Source organism: Sitodiplosis mosellana, unplaced genomic scaffold, assembly GCF_009176505.1.
Source record: "Sitodiplosis mosellana isolate CC-2019 unplaced genomic scaffold, AAFC_SMos_1.0 Smas_scaffold_3, whole genome shotgun sequence".
Lineage (NCBI taxonomy): Eukaryota > Metazoa > Arthropoda > Insecta > Diptera > Cecidomyiidae > Sitodiplosis > Sitodiplosis mosellana.
Window position 1 is genome coordinate 5,625,198 of NW_022595246.1, and position 13,140 is coordinate 5,638,337.

The 13,140-nt window shown below is 36.3% G+C and overlaps 2 protein-coding genes across 5 annotated transcripts in view; both read left to right on the forward strand.

Moving 5' to 3' along the window:
- The window catches only part of LOC129565631 (uncharacterized), a 20,338-nt gene extending 8,896 nt beyond the window's left edge, over positions 1-11,442 (forward strand). For 3 of the 4 annotated variants that reach the window (XM_055440719.1, XM_055440718.1, XM_055440721.1), the window contains exons 2-8: positions 2,041-2,733; positions 4,761-4,993; positions 5,146-6,069; positions 6,412-6,556; positions 6,751-6,877; positions 6,988-7,205; positions 7,310-11,442. In XM_055440719.1, coding sequence (XP_055296694.1) covers positions 2,560-2,733; positions 4,761-4,993; positions 5,146-6,069; positions 6,412-6,556; positions 6,751-6,877; positions 6,988-7,205; positions 7,310-7,654 — 2,166 coding nt within the window. In that variant the 5' untranslated portion in view covers positions 2,041-2,559 and the 3' untranslated portion in view covers positions 7,655-11,442. Of the gene's footprint in view, positions 1-1,788; positions 1,891-2,040; positions 2,734-4,760; positions 4,994-5,145; positions 6,070-6,411; positions 6,557-6,750; positions 6,878-6,987; positions 7,206-7,309 lie in introns of all 4 variants that reach the window. The other variant, XM_055440720.1, reaches the window with a different exon arrangement.
- A 146-nt stretch (positions 11,443-11,588) lies between these two features.
- The window catches only part of LOC129566399 (uncharacterized), a 4,502-nt gene continuing 2,950 nt past the window's right edge, over positions 11,589-13,140 (forward strand). Inside the window, exons 1-2 of the mRNA XM_055442285.1 lie at positions 11,589-11,907; positions 12,012-12,148. Of these exons, the coding sequence (XP_055298260.1) occupies positions 11,591-11,907; positions 12,012-12,148 (454 nt within the window). The 5' untranslated portion in view covers positions 11,589-11,590. The remainder of the gene's footprint in view (positions 11,908-12,011; positions 12,149-13,140) is intronic.

The window sequence follows — 13,140 nt, forward strand, 5'->3', positions numbered from 1 at the left end:
AGAGAGAGAGAGAGAGAGAGAGAAGAGAGAGAGAGAGAGAGAGAGAGAGAGAGAGAGAGAGACAAAGACATACACAGACAAGAACGCTCAATGCAAGTTGATTTTAATAGGGCTTATCGTATTTACTAATCATGAATATTAAATTTGAATGCATTCCACTAACAACATAACGCAATACAAAATCGTTCATATTGTTGGACTGGATATGAATTAAGTGAGTGGGTTGAAGTTAACTGCAACACACAGTCAATGCAAATTGATTCTGCTAAAACAATATTGCCAAGTTTTTGTTCATTAGCAAACGTTGAAAGTGAGTGTACGCGCGCGCGCTCGCTCGCTCACATGCCTACACACCGATTTACATTCAGGTGTACTGTTAATTCTATCTGAATTTTAATTCCACTTCGTGACTAGGCTAGAGCAAAGCGCTATGGGAATAGCAGTTCATTTTATGGTTTTAAAATTCAATTTGCCCACAGTCAATGTTTGAAACATCGATGTATTCGCTGGAAAGGTGGATGAGGTGGAAAAAATGTACCCTCGAGTGAACTGAAATACACACAAGATGACTTGAAGCACAAGTTTCACTGATTCAACGACTTTTTTCCTTTCTTAATAAAATTCTTTTATTCATTTAAATTTGCTGTTGCTGCTTTTCTCAATCGGCACTAAACATCTGAGATTCACATTGCGCAACAATTTGCCCATCGGCAATATTGAAGTTGATGAATGCTGATTTTTCGTTTGATGTCGGTGAAAGAAAATGACGAAGTCTCTGCATCGAAATTCACAGTGTCTTTTCGGTTCGGTTCGGTTCGAAATCATTTGAGAAAAATTCACTTGATTGAAGTTCACGTTTCACAGATGAGAGGGATTGCCTCTTGAAAAAGCTATAACAAATTGGCAAGTTGTAACCTCCTCTTCAAGCCATTTTACAGAAACATTCAAATTAATTTGAATGCATAATCTACCACCCACATATTGTAGTGTGTGTGTGTGTGTGTGTACTGTGGAAGTTGTTGACTGCCTGAGATATAAAGTCTTTCGATTGAAGTGTATGTTCAGTAAAATTTTGATTGACGTGTACGTGCCTGTGTGCATGCGTATGTAGCAATTATTATCCTTAAGTATGCTGTTCACATGTTCATGATAATAAATCGAAGTTTTTAAGGGGTTGTCGGTTGCATTTAACGCTCCAGCGATCCGATCCGACAACACAGAAAGTCCCGTAGAAAAAAAGGTTAAAGGGTAAATGCAGTGTTGATTATTGTGTTGAATTTTTCTGACGCTTGCCTGATAAAATTGCTCGCAAATCGTAACGAACACGAGACAACGATTACGACAACGATGAAGAAGAAGTAAGCATTAGTTGGAGTGGCAAACGAATGCACGAATTGTGCACGAATAAATTGTATTGCATTGAATTGAAAACCCACGAGTCAAAGCATTTTATTTATTATGCAACTAGCTAATGAGTTTGTTCCCGTTGGCATTCTACTTGAGGCTAAACGAAATGTATGCTGATTGAATTGCTTTAGGTAAATGGTCGATATAGAAACTTCCAATAAATATACAACGAGAAATAACGATTAATAACAGCCTGTAGTCGAAGCATATAGACGTTGGGCAAGGGGAGAAAGAGACAAAGAGAGAAAGATAGAGAGAAAATGAAACGATTCCTGCAATATTCACTTCCGAATTTGCATTTCATATAAGAAATTGCGTTGGGCAATTGGACCAATGTGTTGACAAAAGCGTGCCTACATTTCATTTTTCATTTCCATTAAGTAATTAGAAAAGAGCGAGACCATAGTTTTACCCATTAGAATAATGTGGTACTAATTTGAATGCACTTAGCCGGTATCTCTGGTCGTCGATTGAAAGAGCAGTGTAAGCTGAGTATTTATGATTTTTTTTTCTCTTTCTGTTCAATTTTGCTGCCGCATTGTTGTGCTAAAATCAATGAATAACCAACTGCAGAATGCAATGAATAACAATAGATAAAATACGGTTTTTAAAACTACTTCTCGTATATTTTAGTTTGCAAATGGTTTGTTGGGGTTGACCCAGTTAAAATGAAAGTGGAACTGTGTTTGCATTAGAAAATCGAGTACAAAACAGAGACGACGAAAATACATACACGTATTGAAAGTTTAAATTGAATGTGCCAGTGAATCAGGAGAGAGTGAGGGAAAGAGAAACGAGTGTTCCAGCATAAATGAATAAAGAGGGAATTGGATATCGTTTCGAAAGCGAGTTTTTTTTTGCCGCAATTTAAACCATCGTGTTGCAGACTCAAAAGCACATTAAAACAACAACGTCGACAACGACGAAAACAACATATTTCCAATACCGCACACTTTTTTATATGCATGTCGCATAATGTCGGTGGTAAAACTGCATCGACCACATTGACGCCCGGCCATTTCTGCATATGATATACACACAGAACAAAAAAAAACACGCGCTGCGTACCAAAACTAAAATCAAACCACTAAGCCAACACGCATAAAATCAAGAGAAACAGTGTTCAACAACAACAATAGCCATATAAATAACATGGAAGCACTGCAAGCCATAGCAACAAGTATCGGTGTGATTGGACTGATTTTATTGATGGTATTGCTGGTACTGCACTTTTTTGGATCAAAAACAGCTGCATGGATCCACTCAAATCGAGAAGAGAAAATTGGGTTTTCCAAAAACCGAATCTATCATGCAAATGGATATCTGGTGAGTTTTCCGACGAATTTTTGTGTTTTTTTCTCATCTCGCTCGATCATTGTATTTGTTTGTGCATAAATGTATATAATTTAAGCATTGAAATGATGATTTTTCAATGATAATCAAATAAAGAGAAGTAAAAATGATCCGAATCAAATAACGCAATTGATGGAAATCCTATGAATGCGCAATAAATACTCAAATTATGTGTTGTTGGTAACAGAAGCAGCAGCATGCGAGAACCATCAACAAGCATAGAAATAGAACTTAAATCCGGATAATCTATATCGTCTAGTCGAACATAAAAGTCGAAAACTTCACCAAAGAACTTTTTTGCCTCAATTGTCGATGTGTCCGAAGCTTGAGAGCCCGTATATATTTGGCTATCGATTGTTTGTTCTTTTACTCTCATACTTATGCTTTATGTTCGCCCGTTTCTCTTTTTTGTTGTTTTCTCTATTTTTCTTTCGCTCTCGCTCGCTCCCTGTCTGCCAATTTTCACACAAAAGTGAAGGCAAATCCAAGCGCAGTTTATCATGTTCAATATCAATAGATTATCATCGTTAGTGGCATTATATTTGGGTGTCAGATGTCCGACATATTCAATATAAATTTAAATAAGTTCAGCTCAACAACGTGTTGCTACTGTTGTTGCTGTTGCTGCTGTCGTTTCCACATCGCTTTTTTACTCCTGCTGTTCTATTATACAATGTGCGATGGATATGAATGTCGTATCAGGCTACATTCATGGGCGCACATACACGATACGATACACACACAAAAAACGACGATATAAAGCGTTACATATTCATGAGTCAGGGGCATTAAGAACGAAGGTAGAGAGACTGTATACATATGTGTGTATGTGTGCATGTTTACGAAAGAAAAACGATATTCAACAGGCAAAAGTGTTTGTGAAAAGAAAGCGACCTAATGAAATGTTACATGCAATTTCCCAGTAATGTGATACGCCGAAGCTTTTTTCCCTCTATCACTTTCCCTCCGATTAAATATTCATGGTATTTTATTATATAAAAGAGTGAATTAAATTTAAATCCGGTCCATTTTGTGAAGCAAATGAGAGCGCGACGGAGAAGTGAATACAGGCAGTTTTATGTGCGGCCATTTGGTTTCCACCAAGTTTGAAAAGCTCGACAAAGGCGAATCAAAAAACGTTATTTAATGTTTTATATGATTTTGTGCGAAGCGCACAGCCGACGACTCTTTATTTTTCTTCTGAAAATGACAGAATAATCGAATGTTTGTTTAGCGTTTAAAAACTTGATGTGATGAGAACGCACAAAAAAAGGAAACACGTAGCAAAGTAAGAGGCGAAAATTCATTACTCAACATTTATTCTTTGCGAAGAGTAAACGAGCGTGCACCCCGCTCGGACTGGATTATGGAAGCAGTAAAGCGCAAAAAATTGCAAATTCGAATTAGTGAAACTTTTTCATTCAACACAAAAACAAATCCAAAGGTCAATGATGAGTGTACCATGCGACCGAACGGAACGCTTTTTCTCATCGTCGTCATTTGTCATTCCAGCTCTCCGGAATGGGACGAGAAAAAAAACAGAGGCGATAAAGACGAGAGAGAAAAAGAGAGAGAGAGATAAAGCGTAAAAACTCATCAATATTAATGGCTACAATCGTTTGTTCAGCAATTATTTACAGTTGAATACCGGATATTTGTTTTATTGAGAGAATTTTCCTCGGCATCGTATTTACTTGTTGCGACGAATTATGCCATCTCCATTTGGTGTGCAGTACGAACGAGGGTGTATATGTATATAAACGTGTACGAATACATATTGATGTGCAAAATTGACCTTCACCTGCAAACAATCCAACCATGAAACTGATTACAATTTATAATACAAATTTAGGCATGGTACAAACAAACTACGCAAAAAACACACACCGAGCCATATCAAGCGTGGTATCTGTTGCGCATTCAACTCATTCAACAATTGTTTCGAGGTTGCACTCTATCCATTTTGATTTTCATTCTGATTTTATTTGACTTTCGGCTAGATCCAATCCGGTTCGGAGTTTTTGTTAAATTCAACTGGCAGTTTTAAGCATTTTGAGTCGATTGACCGTGACTATAAACCCGGCGATCCAGCCACACAATCACCATCGTGGAATATTAACGTACCGGAGATACCGCCACAGCCATTACGACCTGCACCAAATTCACCCACATTCCGCGAACGCAAGAGATCGTTGGATAAATCACCAACAAAGCTAACACCCGAAGCACAAAGGTATATTTGATTAAGCTCTCTCTTTCTCTCTCTGTATCTCACTCCCTCTCGGTGTGTTTAGGTATTGGTACTAACAAAGATAGATAAAAAAGTTACACGTTCGTAAATGATTGAGTGAAGAAAAATATTTGTATGTTTATTTCGCTTTGTAGCATTCAGTTCCAAGTGAATCGTCAAGTGATTGACGACAAAAGTACAGTCATTCCACGGCCAGTGACCAAACGGCAATTTTCCAGTCCAGCCAATTGTGGTGTTGCGCATATCAATTTATCGGATGTGGTGGCTAAAATTAACAATGGCCCAAAATCATGTACAAATCCATTTCTCAATGGGTCTCTATCGATATCAGAAGACGATAATTCCAATAGTATCGATCTAAATGTGAATAAAAACCAATACAATAGTGCCAAAGTGCAGACATTTCACGCCGTCGACGACGAAAAATTACAGAAAAATCCATTTTCGAAACGCCATCGACATGATGATGTATCATTTTTCTCATTTCCCTCAAATGGTAACATTGATGACGACGGTGGTGACCACAACCAAACGACAAATACGACGAAATTCGAAATTACGGAAACGACTGACACTTTGATTGAATTAAATGAACCAACAACAACATCCACAAGCATAACATCAACTAATGAAGTGACACTATTAGGCCAAATAAATTATGCACCAAATAACCAACAAATTAATCACAATCGCTCCCTATCCGATACGGGATCAAACAAAACACTAGCCACGGATATTTATGAGCAATCAACAGCAATCAATAATCCATTTGTCGCTGGTAATCTACATAAAACCGTTTCGGACACATACCTCGAGCAATATTCCACACAGAAAAAACTACTCACCAATGCGTTGAATCGTACACCGAGCGGCCAATCAATCCTGAATTCGGCCAGTGAACAAGCCAACAATTTACAAACAAACGATACCGAATTAAAGCGAGCCATGTCTTGTGATTCTGTCAATTCGGAATCGTCAGTGTTGCTGGCCGATTTGGAGCTACAGAGCAATGTGCCAACCGTAACTGGTCAACTGTGTGTTGGACTGCAATATGATAAGTAAGTAAATGCCACTGTTCGTTTCTCGGTTTGTTTCGCATTTTTCCGTCAACACTTTTCAAAATTAAATGAATGGCTGTTACAAATGGACAATGCGGTCTGGTTGTGACAGTTTTAAAATGCCCAAATCCATTCCATAAATTTAATCGAATTTGAAATGGCAAAACGAATAAGAAAAAAAAGTATTGTGACATTAAAAAACAAAAGACGAATGGAAAATGATTATGCTTCTCGGTGGAAAATAATTGAAAAGACCCTTTTCATAGTGAATTCATTTTGGTACTTAGTTGTTGTTGTTGTTCGTCTTCTCATTCATTTCAACATTTTCTTGTCATTCGATAGAAACACACTGACAGACGAAGGCATTGAAATTGTGTTAACCGTAATGGAAGCAAAAGAATTAATTGGACCTCCGGATGCTGAGCAATTTGATACATTTGTTCGAATTTATATGGTTCCCGATGAAACAGTAGCACAACAAACAAAAGTACGTCATGCATTCCATTCAGTTCCATTTGTGTGTGTGCAGCACCCTGATGATGATGGGTGCCACGACAAATGAAGTGAACAGAAAGCACATAAATAAATGCCATGTTGTTTTCTAATTTTTTTTCTTCTTTTCTCTCTCTCATCCACTCCCTCTCTCTTTCTCTCCCGCTCTGTGTGTGTGTTTCATTTCAGTTGTTCCGAAACTCAAGATGTCCGAGTTACAATGAGACAATTTCGTTTTGGTTAAGTAATAAAACACAAACACGACGAACATTATGGTTTCACGTGTATCACAGTGGAACCGTTCATACGCTTATCGGTGAGTAAATGAATAGCATCGCAATTGTGTTTGTTGCCACAAAGCAACCTGCTGATTAATTGCTCAAATGGAACAATCCCACATATTTGCGTTTGGTTTTTGGTTTGCAGGTGAGACTGAGTTTCAAATCGGCGATGTTCGTCGTCCAATAACAACCTGGCTCACATTATCCGATTCGAGACACAACAAAAGCCCATATGGAGAATTAATGTTTTCATTGAGCTATTTGCCGACTGCCGAAAGATTAACTGTTGTCGTTGTAAAGGCACGAAACCTTAAGCTCAACGAGGACGATCCAAACAATTCGCAACAAAATGTTTTCGTTAAGGTATAATTCACATCCAAATAGTATCAATTGCCTGCGTAAATACGTAGGCTACGTAATGTAAGCCAAAGCAAAATTTACTGAATTAAATGTCACGTATTTTCCAGGTTTATTTGCAAAAAGATGATAAAAAAGTGTCAAAAAAGAAGACAAACGTGAAGCGGGCGGACAGTTGTCCGATTTTTAATGAGGCGATGATATTTAGTGTGCCACCATATATGTTGGGTGCGATTCAAGTGCGTTTGACAGTGATGAGCATGCCGGAGCCATCGTCAGCAAACAGTGAGAATAGCAATACCGTTACAGGACCCAAACCAATTGGACATGTTATTGTTGGATGTTCAACATCCGATAAGGGCTTACGGCATTGGAACCAAATGATGACGTCGTTACGAAAACCAGTGGCTATGTGGCATGCGATAAGGCGCATCTCACAACCCCAAACAGGATAAAAAAAAGAAAACGTTTTCGTAAACAACTGCCAGTGGTGCTTAAATCCAAAATCGAACATCTCACTGACACTTTCTTCATTTTCTGCGGGAACACAAGTCCATGTCTTGTTTTTATCCCTCCTCCCCGACATACAGACACACGGCAGCCTTCGAGGTAGGAGTATACACATACACAATCTTATATTTGCTCTGAACATAATACACAATCACTCTACGGCCAAACAGACAATATTCGGCAAAAAGAAAACAAAAATATCAACAATTTTTCAGGAGATACAAAAAAAGGAAGGAACAAGAATAGAAATAGATCGATTCACAAACAAAACACTCATCACATTTTTCGGTGAATACCTCAATCCTCCTTCTTGATAAACAAACATTTGGTAAACAAATATGATTTCAATTTACAAACATTAATAAAAAAACACACATTTTTATGGAATTTTTGAAAGATCCTCCTCTTGTGATAATCGTTAAATATATTGTCTCATATACATATTGGTTATTGAAATTGAACGTTGATATACCGTAGATTTGATGTACAAAAACCAAACAAAAGATGAAATAAGACATAAAAAATTTGTTGCACAGGATATTCGTAGTGTAGGAGTCGAATATTTTTAGACGATTGCAGAAATGTTTATTATAATCAATCGCAAGGTTTCACTATCCGTAGGCCAGGATGTGTATTGAATATGAATTTGCGAATGAACAAAACGAAATTAAGAGTTGAACGAAGTAATTTGTTGAGCAATTTCTCCCACGCCAAAATTCTTCAATATTTCCTTCCAGTTTAATCAAATCATTCTTCCAATACTCTGAAATTCTTTTCATCAAATTTAACCTGATTTGCGTATTGTTCTTCTTCTTTTTGTAAATCAACAAAAAACGAATTTTCACAGCCATGCTGCAGAGAAAATGAAAATTCAATTGAATGCGCAAGAAATGTGCTTGTAATAATTTGATTCGACAAGAATTTATGTAAAATATAATCAAAAAAATATGAAAATTCTGCACAATATTTTGTAAACTCTAACATTCCAACGCTTCGTCCGCACGCGACTGATTTTTTTCTAAAAAATGAACAACTCTCAGATTTTAAACGTCATTCTCAAACAGAAGAAAACATGGTTTTATTACATGTTCCACAAAAAGACTTTTCAACGGATTTTATTACAAACATTTTATTTTCAACGATTCCCATCGTTTCCATTTTGGCCGCTATTTTTTCCAGCCAAACTCAATCGCATTATTTCCATCGATTCAGTGGAATTATTTATTTTGAACATTAAACATTCATTTGCGATATTTTATGCGCAAATTCAATGGCTGATACAATCTGTACAAATCTAATATCTATTTACTATATATTTAAGCTTAGTTAGGCTCTATATACAGACGGAAAAAGAAACTATACCGAGGAATAGCATCACATTCTCAATCACAATTAGCCAACATGAACATCTATATCTCAACACAACAGCGAACAGCAAAAATCTTTTTTTTTTCAAATTGCACTCGTATAGAGAGTATTTGTATTTCTGCCGCTTATCTATAGAGATGTTGGTATACAGCTACACAAACACTCTCTCTCTTACACAATTTATATCCGTTTTATTTCCACTTTTATTAATATATAATCATCCACTTGAATGGGTAGTTGTACAATGTTCATTGCTACGACGCGTACTGCAATTGTATTGGCTTGCCGTCGTGTTGCCGACGAAATGCAATTTTACAAATTAAACTTCAGCTCGCTCCAAAAGTGTGCAACACACAGTCTCTTTTCCCAGGATTATCCGGAAAACTAACAGAGACATTGTTGAATATAACTCCTTGTTTCCATGGGAAAATGTGTGAAAACTAATTTCTTGTGGATTTATTGGTTTTCGGATATTTCTACTTATGAAAGAGACAGACAGAGAGAGAGAGAGAGAGAGAGAGAGAGAGAAAGAGAGGCAATTTAATAATATTCCACAAGCATCGACCATAATTCGATTCAAGTATTTATGAAGTAATTATATATGGAAACAACCCGATCGAACGAAGACAATATCGAATGGACAAGGATACGTAGTAAAAACTCAAAGCACTAGCGATGAATATATATATTTTTCGACGTAAAAGACACGACTTCCCATAGAGACACATTGATAGCTTTACACAAAGGAATTAATAATACAATCAATAGAAAAAAAACACGCATTTCATCCATCGGGTCAGACACAGTCGATATGAAATTAAAAAAAATCGATGATCACTTGATTAAATCACAACATTTGTCTAAACAAATATATAATAAACACTCGAACAAGCATTATCAATGAACAAAAAGAAAATAACTTATCATTGTAACTGCGCTCATGTAAGATAAGTTTTATATTTTCAACTCAAGTTTGAGCACGCTCTTTTCATCGCTCACTATTGCATTTGCTTTCAAATCGGATGTAATCTCCAAACCGAAACTTCAATCACTGATTTTATTTTACACATTAACACTAATCCGATGTTGGGACCTTTTGCCCCAAATGTTTACGATCACAAACCCTAGTATTGTATTAGAAGTAACGGAAGTAACCGAACAACTTTTCGAAAATATGCAACATGTAAAACATTTCCTTTAATTAATTCGTAGAAATTCCGAACTTTTGCAACTTCCCTTTTCAGGTTTGTAGAGTGACAGAGAATTTAATCCACCGTATTACTTTCCTATTCTGTTGGAATGTAGAAGAAATGTTCAAAATTAAACTCAGTAACAAAAAATGTCAAAAAACTCACCAGTCAGTAAAATATGCTTACATCAGCTTATTGCATGTGTATACTTATTGTGTATCATACAACAAATCCCATATCAGAGAGAAAATCTACGAAAAGTATCATGAAACCAAAAATATGTCTATAACTCATCGGTTCTTGCGATGTGTATTTCATACATTTATTGATTAGATTTGGGTTTCAAACATCGGATCAGTGTTAATTGATACCGAATTAAGCATTCATATGCAAATGCATAGCTACGGATAAATCCATTCATAACCTACAGCGGAAAAATGAACAGCTTAAAAAGTAATGAAGAAAAAGATGAAATTAAATTTTATCAGATCATGTTTGAATTGAAAGGTTACAAAATAATATCGACTTTCGTAAATAAAATCTCATTATACTCAATTAAAGAGCATAACGAGCGTTCATAATAAAGCTTTTTTATGGAATTTAATTTTCATTCCACTTTTTGCTACAGATGCGCTCACAAGAATGAGTCATAAGTGCGCAATGTTACCCTTATGTATGAAATGTGTAAAGATTGCTTGAAGTAATAAACTGATGGCAGACAATTATTATGTTATTACTGATACTGTTCATTATTAAATACGTATTTAAATATTCATGAGAAACGGCTGTTTTAATCAAGTTTTGTCTATCAGAAATTGATTATTCTCATTTATGTAGACATGGTGGAAAAGAACACCCACCCAAATACACACATACAACCCAAAATAGATAAGCATATAAAATAAAAAATAATAAAATTATTCTTGTAATTAAAATAAATTCAACAAAACCCTAATTAAGAAGATGCAATTTGTTGAGTGGATTGCTGTATGAGGCCTGAAAACAATAGTGATGATCTATATGGTTCAAACAAGATTGGTTTTTCCAAAATTTATGAAAAAAAAACAAAAACAAAACAATAACCTTAAATTGGTGTAATGAAATAAAATTAAATTGCAACAATGTATGTAACACAAAGAACAAAATATATCTTATCTTCGTCATTTATCACAAAAGCTGTTGTTTTTTTTTTATCTATTTTGTTGAGTTTTATTTCTTTCGAAACGTCTTTTGTGTCAATTTGCGTCAATCGGCCAGACTATCCGATAACAAACACTGTCGCCCTTCCCTCCTCCCAAACGTAGACAGGTGGCCAATGTGCAAATGTACAAAATGAAAGCAGTTCATTCAATCAGAGTATTCAGCACATTGTTGATTACAATGACCTCGCCACTCTATTTCGGTCGCAGTAAAATGATTTCGCATCTAATTTTGGTGAGTGCAGTCTTAACAACCGTCGCATCCAATTACGAATCGCGTCAGGGCCTAATGAACGGTTTAGTGTTTCCAAGTGAAATCGATGCTGTCGTCGGTGAGGAGATTTATCTGAAAATAATTGAACCAGTAGCTCAGCAAACGCATTGCCATTATCGCAAGACGGGCGGTCAGGATGTTGACATTCAACAGCCACACAAACAAGAGTAAGATTATAACAACAGCTTAATTATCTATTAATGTAATTACGCCATTCGTTGTATTCTTGGCGGCTGTGTTGCAATGAAAAAAAAAACAACAATAAAAATAGCTTCGAAGCGTGGAAAAAAGAAACCTGTGGACTGCGCATCAAAAATATTACAACGGAAGAGCATGGATTCTGGAGACTAACATCGTCAAATGACAATGGCGATGTTGCCAGGGGAATTGTATTCATCAACGTTCGAAGTATGTACTTCATATGAGGCTGTGAGAATGAAAATGGCAATACAGGAATAAACATTCTGAAACGAAACATTAAACAGCAAACACGCAAAAGTGGATCATGAATGTTTGAGCATGTTTGAGCAGCAGCAGTGAAACATGAGTAGCGGTACGTGTGCGTTAATTCATGATTCGCTTCAACACAGCGCTCATTCAAGATTCACTTTTGAGACTTTTCTTTCTTAGCAGCACTTCAGTAAATATTTTTGTTACGTTGCGCATTTGTATGTTTTCGTTTCATGAGTCAGTTTAAAAAAATGTTATTCATTTCCAAACTCACCGTAGTTTTAATTCAATCCAGACAAAATATATTATTTCAAATCATAGACCTTGATTTGCGTTAAACAAGAGTATGTTAGTTAGTTTGGAATACCAATAAACATGAGTATGTTTTTCTGACTTTGGTTGTTGGAAAAGGCGAGTATGTTTGTCCAAATTGGTGAACTAATCATTTGTACATTTGGCGGCTCCCAATACTTCAATTGAACGAATTGGTTTTTTGAAAAAAATAGAGTATGCTTGCATAAATGGTTAAAAATATTAAGTTCTCTGGACGAAGAATAACAGGGGTGCATAAGTCTCAGCACGTAAACGAGCTCCGCTTATTATACGGCATTAGCATGAACGAACAGCATTAGAATGAATGTACATGAGTGAAATAACAACATCACTGAAACCGTAGCGCATGGAAAATAACACAGAAGAAATGCGACAACAAACAAACATCGCAAAATCACAACGCATCAGAGAGAGAGTGGGAGCATCTGTGCTGTTCGCACAACAGCAAATATTCATAGCACGCTGGTACCGTGTCAGTGGAGACTACCAATACCAACGCAAATTAGAAAAATTGATTTGTATTGTTGACATCACTGAGTCGGTGCCAGTGCGTTATGAATATTAAGCCGCTACTCACGTACCGCGCCTACCCGTTGCCACCCGGTGAATATACATTA